At 37.1% G+C, this 9,660-nt stretch overlaps 1 protein-coding gene across 1 annotated transcript; it reads left to right on the forward strand.

Annotated features, from left to right (window-relative positions):
• Positions 1-376: 376 nt before the first annotated feature.
• LOC103722847 (probable glycerol-3-phosphate dehydrogenase [NAD(+)] 1, cytosolic) lies at positions 377-8,997 on the forward strand. The gene is made up of 5 exons (XM_008813545.4): positions 377-1,908; positions 2,820-3,041; positions 7,517-7,764; positions 8,001-8,140; positions 8,544-8,997. The coding sequence occupies exons 1-5, from the start codon at positions 1,251-1,253 to the stop codon at positions 8,659-8,661; spliced, it is 1,386 nt and encodes a 461-aa protein (XP_008811767.2). The 5' UTR covers positions 377-1,250; the 3' UTR covers positions 8,662-8,997.
• Positions 8,998-9,660: the final 663 nt, after the last annotated feature.

Here is a 9,660-nt window from a genome sequence, read left to right on the forward strand (position 1 = left end):
TCATGAGTGAACTTTCTATTCAATAGAAGATCCTAATTTTAAACTCAGATCCAATTCAATAGAAGATCAGGTCGGATCGAATCCACCGCTATAATATTTGACCCAATAAGATATTCAGGTTAGATTCATATATGATAGGCTTAATATAAAAATTTTGAATACAATTAAGATCAGCGCATCTATAGCTTCAGAATTTGCTTGTATGCCATGAATTGCGGCGAATGCTGCACAGTATTTTATAATGTAGAAGGCTCACCGCGGGGAATCCTGGGACATACCGACGGAACATCCTTCTTTATGCGTGTTTACGAGAGTACCGGCACTAGCGAACTTCAACAACTATACCCCAAGAGCTCCCCTGCTTACGGCCGTTGGGAATACGCAAGCCTTTAATGCCCCCACCCAATTCCAACTCCCAAGTCCTAAGAGCTTTCCCAAACCCCTCCAAAAGCCCAACCCTTTCCTCTCCCCCTCCTCTCTTGCCCCTCCCCCATTTCTCCCATCAAAGCTTCGGCCGCCAGATCTCAAACGCTGCTTCCATCCGCCCATTTATAAGAGAGATTGAAGGAGCCCAACCGCCCATCTGCTGTTCAACCGCAATGCCGGCTCCTTGTTTTGGTACTGTGGGCTTTGTGTGAAAGGATTAGAGAAGACCACGTGGGCGGTGCCGGCTTTGGAGTCTCCGACACGAAAGCCGGGCGTTTTATCATTGGTTGGGGTAGATGACCGAAACTTCAGCGGCGATCCCAAAGGTATACTTTTTGAGTTTACTTGCGGGCTTTATCTTGATCTGGTAAGAGTTTGGAGGTAGGACAAATTTGAGTGTTTTGGAGTCGACCTCTTGGAGAAAGACTGATCTGGTGAGTCACTTGGTACTATTGTTGCAAAAAAGACAGCTTTTTGGGTTTTTGTGAGGGTTCTGAGGCAGATTACATCATAGAGGAGACGAGTTCTTCGATCTTGAATCAAGGTTTTTGGGAGTTCTGGGTGGTCGGAGAGGCATAAAGTTTGTTTTTTGTTAACAAAATTAGTGAAAGCTGAAGAAATTCTGATATCTAGGGAGAAGCCAAAAGGTAGCCAAAGAATTAGATAACTGGGTTTTGCTGAAAGCTGTTAGAAGTATTGAAGCTCAGAATTGCTGTTGGTTGAATTGTTAAATTGTTTTTGCTGTGATTCAGAGAATTTGATTACTGGGAACATATAAGGAATTTCAAACTTGGGAGATTTCAGTGTGTTCTGCTTGGATCAAGATGGTTGGTACTGTTGAAAGGGATCGTGGTTCTCTTCGCTTTAATGGATCTATTCACAGCTCCAATGGTGCTGAAGAAAGGCTTGATGAGCTCCGTCGCCTTCTCGGCAAGTCTGACGGAGATCTGTTAAAGATTGTGGGTATAGGGGCCGGCGCTTGGGGCAGTGTTTTTGCTGCTCTCTTGCAAGATGCTTATGGTCATTTTCGTGAGAAGGTTCAGATTAGGATATGGAGACGGGCCGGGAGAACGGTTGACAGGTCCACAGCAGAGCATCTATTTGAGGTAATCAATTCTAGGGAGGATGTTTTGAGGCGTCTGCTTCGACGTTGTGCATACTTGAAATATGTTGAAGCAAGGCTTGGGGATCGAACGCTGTATGCAGATGAGATCTTGAGGGATGGCTTCTGCTTGAACATGATTGACACACCACTCTGCCCGCTGAAGGTTGTGACGAATTTGCAAGAGGCTGTATGGGATGCTGATATCGTTGTGAATGGTTTGCCTTCCACAGAGACCCGCGAAGTGTTTGAGGAGATCAGTAGATACTGGAAGGAGAGAATCACTGTTCCAATTATAATCTCTCTGGCAAAGGGTATTGAGGCAGCTTTAGATCCGGTTCCGCGGATAGTAACGCCTACACAGATGATCAGATGTGCAAGTATGTACTCTTCCTCTTTTCCACTGGCTTATAATGGTCATGCAAGGGGTTTTAGATTGTTAGCTTTGTCACTTGTTGAGTCCCCAATTAGTTGGAAGTGAGCAGTTTGTAACTGCCAACAATAAGATAGATAGAAAATCTATGGAACTAGGCAGACATCGGTCTTCAATTGTTCTAAGAATTGTGTCTCAATTTTATGTCTCGTCTTTATGGCTGTTCTTCTTTGACATAAACATATATTTGATTGAACAGAGATGTACTGCAAAATTATTGGTATTCTAGGATGTATTATAGGTTCAGAATATTAGAAGAGCACCATTTTTTTTCTTTAAAAAGTCCCAAGACATCGCAAACCACAGATTGGATATACTTATGAAACGTTAGTTCACTATTGTTCTTGTATTTTTATAACTTAGTTGCAGTTTTTGTACCTTATCTCCAGACAGGAAAACAAAGTACAATATCCATATAGCTTTGCTTCCACTCTTTTTCCTTTTTCTTTCTTTTTTTTTTTGAGCTAAATGGTGGTGCCACCCCTGTTTTCACTTGTTTTGTCATAGAATAAATTAGAATTTTCAATTTGATGTCATACATTGATGATATCATTTTTTTGATATTGGAAAAAAATATACTTGACCCTTTACAACTGTTCCTATTTGATGATCATCTTGTTTTTGTAATCTCAAAAATATATTTGTTGTGTTCTTTTTCCGTAAGTAAAATTCATCACTAAATTTCTTTAAAGAAATAAATCTCTTTAAACACATCTATTTATTCTTTTTTTTTCCAGATATTTTTTCCTTTATCCAGAAATACTGTTTTAGATCTTGTAAATTTTAAGATATTATCCCCATTTGAGTCTTTGGTTCATTTTCTCTTGTCTCTTCTAATCTTGAATATATGCCTGGCAGCTGGAGTTCCAATTGAGAACATTCTTTATCTTGGGGGCCCAAACATTGCTTCGGAGATTTATAACAAGGAATACGCTAATGCTCGAATATGTGGATCTGATAAGTGGAGAAAACCACTTGCTATGTTTTTGAGGCAACCACATTTCATTGTGTGGGATAATAGTGATCTTGTCACTCATGAAGTTATGGGTGGCCTGAAAAATGTATATGCTATTGGTGCTGGTAAGTTTAATATTTTGTCAATATTTCATTGTTTGAAAACAAAAATAAACTACAATAATATTCATATATTTTTTAGTTCTCTAATGCATAATGGAGTCATTGAATAGATTATAGGCAGACATATAATGATGCTGTTGAGCAGAAGTAATCAAAAGAACAGATGAAATTATGCTTTAGCCCTATCTGCGGTTACAGGGAAGTGTTACTTCAACAAGTCATCATTTGTGCATTGCTACAATATAGTTTCTCAGAAGATTTATGGGACTTTGTCGTATGAGTCCCTATTGGTATGATGATCTGGGACAATATTTTGACTCCCAATTTGAAGAAACAAATAAGATAATATGGATATGGCAACAAGAGTAGGAAAGGTCTGTACAAGGAGGGTTTCACATGTGGTGGCAAAGTAAGAACATGTTATATATTATAAATTTGTAATGACAGTGGACAAAATTCTTCGTAGGAGTCATCATGTAGAAGGGTCGATAAAAAGTTGATCATGAAAAGGGGCATGGCCTGCTTAATGTTTTTTTACTTTTTCTCTATTTTCTTAACAAATTTCTGGCCTGTTAACTCTGCATCTTACACCTTTTTAAATCCGTATCAGGCTTCAAGAGTTTTCTTCACCTTTTTTCCATATTAAAGTTGGCCATTGCATAATGCACAGTAAACTCAAGAGTTATGAACCAGCATAGCAGTTCCTCTTCATGTCATTTCTTATAGTTGCAGTAAAGCTTGCTGCATATGTTCACATTCCTTTTCTTGCCATGAACTTTTGATTTATTATTCATCTTAGAGTTTGAACTGCAAAAGTTTTCTATTTATATTTTTTTCCCAAATCAAATTATGTCTTGGCATTGAATAACACAAAAAATAATCAGGATATATGAAACCCTAAAGTAATTTATTATCTTCTTATGGTGTTAGAGTTGAGGTATGTACTTCTTGTTCTGTTTTATGAACCATTGACCTTTCAGAAGTGTGTGGAATTGGTTTTTAAGCAGGATTAATGAATGTGCATCGTAGTCATATTTCTCTTCCAGCCATTTCTTATTTTGCCACCTTATATAATTATACCATAGAGGACATTAGAGAACAAATTTGAATGATCATTATTATTTATACTAGGCATCAGTTATCCATATGACCCTTTCTGGCAATCATTTAAAAAGTAGGCACTTCTTTAGCACCAACTACCATAAACCATCATATATCACAGTCCTCTTTCTTACCATCTAATCAATTATCTAACTTCAAAGTTTTCCTTTCTTTTGGCCGAGAAAGCACATGTTTGTCTATATACTCCTCCCTCTTATAGGTAGAATCCTTAAGGAAAAATAATTATATTATTTATGACAAACTTTCATAACTATATCAATTTTAAACAATGTTATGGAGGATTGATAAATAGGAAGAATTACTAAAGATATAAGGGGATTTTAATGTGTAAAATTGTAATGCTTTGTATAAATTAGGCTATATTTTTAATGTATCTTGGTAACCTGACAACAAATGAAGGGTGGTAATATTCTATTTAACTTGGTATTATGGAACAGCCTTACTAATGTTTAAAATATATGGTCATAAACTCTACTTTCAAAGTAGTTCTAGCAGTTAATTGACTATTCATTTGAGCCCAGACTGCTAGCATTAAGTGAGGCAGTCACGATGATTTTGAGGGAAAAATCGTTTCTGCTTAATATCTATACAACGCAATGTGTTGTATGCATTATAAAATTAAAAAACGGAAAAATACTGAGTGAGATGCTCAATTTAAGGGAAAAATGTGACACTATTAATTTCATCAAAATAGTTTCTTTCTAAATCATTCAGAAGCCAAGTAACTATAAGAGAGTAAGATCATGCAAAATGCATGAAAAGATGATGGAAAAGGAACACATAAAAGAAGGAAGTGTAAAAGAGAGGATGATGAAAATTGCCAGGATATAAGAAAAACAGTAAAAAGTTCAACAATACATGAGTTATCATGAAGATGCATGAATAATTAGATATAAGAGGGCTTTCAAATTACTCAGTCAACTGGTTTTCACAGCTCACCATAATATATCTCTCAAATGGATGGACTTAAGCCTGATGAGTTGGATCATTAGTGGTAAAGAATGTGAAGTATGAGAAGTTAGTCCTGTCCTTATGTCTCTATTTTTTATCTGCAATACCTCTCAGCATCTGGTTCTTAGAAGAAGAAAATAACAAAAGGTAAGTGAATGGTGAGGAGATGTTTCCTATTTAGACTTAGAAGGTGAAAACTTGATACACTAGATATATGAGCTTGCAGAAGGATGCACACACGGGCATCTATGGTGGTTCTCAAAATGATTGCTAATATGTGGTGATTCTAGTGCAATCTATGAAGCTCCATGTAGATTCTTGAATTCATATAGGTCAAATATTTTGTCTAGAACAAGAACTGAGCAGCTGTTATGTTATTATTGTCCATAAATTTATGGCAGAGTTGTGTTCATGAGTTTCGAACATGTTCTAATTATAAATATAATGGTCTTCAAAAGGAGGACTTGATTATGCATCAATACTGGATAAATTCTATGGTTGCTGATATTTAAATTCTCTTTAGTTGCTGAACTTAAAATGTTATAGAGTCAAAACAGGCTTACTAAGATGTGTTGCAACTCCACCAATCTTTAGAGTTAATTGATGACGATAAATTTCTTCGCTCCTCTCGCTAATATTAACAATGTGGATCATAATAACTTGTCATTAATAACTAGCTAAAGTTAGGACCTGGGCCATGTCATATGGGTTGTATGGAATAGTCACCGCTTTAGGTTCATTGCTCGAACGATTATTTGTCTATGAAGATATCACTGATTGCCAAAAGGAGGGAGTTGAAGGTCAGAAAGAATGGGTAGAGCCAAAAGGAATTAACTTGCACAACATGACCATATTAATTAATGATAAGAATGGATTAGAGACCTAGATGAGGAGATATATCAAAAAGTATTGATTAGTCTCTATTTATGCATCCGTGATGTCCTGTCAAAGAGAACTGTTTCTTATTCTATTACATGTTACTCTTTTGTGTAGTCCTGTTAATTTGGTCTAAGAGCAATTCAGTTGAGTCATTTGTTTGGCATGAATTTATTGATTATTTAACTGTCATTCTGCTTATTGGGCTTCATCCAACCTGTGAACTCTCACTACTAAAATTTCACTCAATCAAAATTTACTTGTGAAATGTTATGATTCTTTCAGAACTAGTTCAATATTTCACTCCCTTTTTGGTGGATCAGCTTGATCCCAGTGATTGGTACATGAAATGATACTGCTTGTGAATTTTCATCCATTGTTCATATTTTGCAATGTCCACTTCTTAGTTTATGGAGCTAAACATGTTTGTAACTCCAACCTGTTTTGGTTATCATAATAGTTATTGCTCAAAAGGTGATATTATTTGAGTACCATTTCACAAGTTTACATAATTTCAGTGCTTTTTAATATGGTCTTACCCTTAGGCTGCATTTGGCATCCTTGTCACTTTCCTTATAAAACAGGAAATCTGTTTCTATTTTTTCCCTAAATCTTTGACTCGGATTGGAACAAATCACTATAATTCGTCCGCGCCTACGGATCAGTCGACATTTTTCACAAATTTGACGAACAGAAGTCTTTATTTTCAAATACTTCTAAAGCTGAGTCATATTGAGGTTCCACCTTTACAAACTTCAAAAAGTGACGATGCTCTACCCGCATCTGCTGAAATCTGAAAGGCTTCGGATAAGCCAAAATAGGAATTTCCTTTGCAATGCTTTTCCGATAGCAGATCTTAGGCATGCAGCCACTGGCGATCATCAGGTGGTAGAGGATATGTGAGATATACCATGAATTGCAGCACCAATTCTGTGTCATCCATCTCATGGATACCCATTGAACAAATGCTGGCGAGGGTAGCATAACCCTTGACGTTCACATACTTCCCAATTCCTCCCATCATCCCGCTGTGGGATGTTGTTGTTGTTGACAACGCCATTGTTTTCATCATGGCAGAGAAGTGCTGTGGATTGGGAGGACGGTTTGGTGGAAGAGGCAGTAGGGAGGGAAGAGGGAGGAACTTCTTGGTGAAGCAGGTGTGAGTGGAAAGCAACGAGGTAGTAGTCGCCAAGGGCAGAAATAAATTATGAGAATTGAGACTTGATTTGATTTCATGGCTTAAAAAGTTCTTTTTAAAAATAGTGAAAGTAAACATTTTTTATTTCTACTTTTTCCATAAACTATGAAAGTTACTTTTAAAAATAAAAAATAAAAATAAGGGAATCAAGTATCTTTCTTGCACCGGATTTCATGTTTTCACTTCTAAATATGAAAAAAAGGAAAAAAAATGAATACCAAGCAAGACCTTACTTTTCATGGTTGCATCTTAATTTACCTATCCTTTTTAAGATGCCTATTCTAATCTCTTCCTGGAATCATGCTTATGCGAATTGGTCTTATTTCTTCAGGGATGGTAGCTGCTCTGACAAATGAGAGTGCAACTAGCAAATCAGTATACTTTGCCCACTGCACTTCTGAGATGATATTTATTACTCATCTCTTGTCAGAGCAGCCAGAGAAACTTGCTGGTCCATTGCTAGCTGATACCTATGTAACCCTTTTAAAAGGTCGCAATTCATGGTATGGTCAGATGCTAGCGAAAGGGGAACTGAGTCCTGATATGGGTGATAGCATCAAGGGGAAAGGGATGATTCAGGTTAGCCTCTTGATCTTTTACTTTGGTACTCTTATAATCATCAGAGATATTTGTACTCAATCACTCCTGGAGTTCCAAGTTCTGCGTTTTGACTCCCTTGCATTTGCTGAACTGGTGTTAAACCAATAGACATTTTACTTGTTTCACTAAACTAGAACTAAGTATCTCACATGATTTAGCACTATATTGTATTTAATGCATTTGAACAAACTCACATTCTTCTTTGCTTCATGCAGGGTGTCTCTGCAGTTGATGCATTCTATGAGCTTCTCAGTCAGCCCAGCTTAAGTGTACTGCATCCTGAAGAAAACAAGCCCGTTGCTCCAGTTGAGCTGTGCCCCATCCTCAAAACACTTCACAGAATTCTAATGAAAAGGTTGGACTCCATCCCCGCATCTCTTTTTCAAATTTCTGTTGTAATGGAGAGGATTCGTGAGCTAGCTTACATCACTAGTAACTTCATGTGATTTCTGTCCTTAGCTCTTATGAATAAAAATGGAGGAAACACCTTTAACTTTCAACATGAGATACCAATGCAATAAGAATTTTGATTGGCTAGTTGTCACATGTATGTCCATCCTGCTCTTTGCCTCCTCATCTAGCGGGTGATGAGACGATGTGTGTTGCTTCCCTTTTCTACCATACAAGAATACATACCCTCAACAAATGGTTGAATAAGATGACTTTATATTGTCATCAGGATCTGAATAATTCTGTTTTCCTGTTGGAGTTGATTGTTGTTGGCATGGCTCATATGATTATGGATTTGGGATCTGCAGGGAAGTTTCTACGCAGGCCATTCTTCAAGCATTAAGAGATGAAACCATGAATGATCCTCGTGAGCGGATTGAGATTGCACGAAGCTTCTACAGACCGTCTCTTCTTGGCCAACCTTGAGAGCATCAGTTGATGATCAAGTAACGAAAAGACACAGAACTGGTCCACCTTGTTATACCGTTGAGTTTAGTTTTATGCAATGCGCTTGTTAGAGCTTAGTGCATATGTTATTCAGTTAACAAGGAATTATGCTTGTTGATCTGTACTATATTTAAGCAAGCCTGATTTAGATTTTTATTTGTTACATAAATAAGAAGGCATCCAATTGAATCACAAGGATATATAAAAATCCTATGCATCATGATACCCTGTGCACAAATAGAAAGCTACTGTTGTTTGGAAGAGGCGAATTAGTTTCTTCATTTATAATTGATGAGGATGTATGTGGTCTTGGGAGAAATTTGTTTCAGATTAATTGATTCTATCTCCTGGTAAGAATTAAAGTTTTACCACTTGCTGGCCTGGTTCTTCTTCAACTTGAGACCATCCACTTAGCAAATTGTGTTATCAACACATTTTTTTTATATAACCCATCCAGATAATTTTACTAAAGGAGACCAACTTCTAGCAGCTGGGATTCTCTAGTTTGGTTTCGTGGCCTCCATCCTTTTAACTTTTTTCTCCATGGTCCTCTGCCAGAGTCATCCTTTTCCACTGACAGTATATGGCACATATCCAGATAACAAGAGCTTGTTGGCTTCACTACCTTTTAGAACATTTAGTCACATTGCACCTGTAGGGTGTTTATATTGTAGCTAGGTGGTCTAGTACCATTAAAATGATTTAGCACTATCAAGGAAGCCATCCTAGAAAATAAAATGCTTCCTTTCTGCCAAGATATTTTATGTTTATGAGCAAGTAATAACAGGGCTAAAAAAAAATGATGTCTTGCATTTTGGATGAATTTGCAAATAACCCTATATGTCCAATTGCTTAAATGCCAAGATTGCATTTTCCGAATTGGTGCAATGTTGCCCACCCTTCTTCCAATTAAGGTCAGAGCTTGCCAGCAGTGCTTACTTATCAGTTGACGTAGGCATAGTTTGCTAGAAGTGCTTA

Source organism: Phoenix dactylifera, unplaced genomic scaffold (assembly GCF_009389715.1).
Source record: "Phoenix dactylifera cultivar Barhee BC4 unplaced genomic scaffold, palm_55x_up_171113_PBpolish2nd_filt_p 000405F, whole genome shotgun sequence".
Lineage (NCBI taxonomy): Eukaryota > Viridiplantae > Streptophyta > Magnoliopsida > Arecales > Arecaceae > Phoenix > Phoenix dactylifera.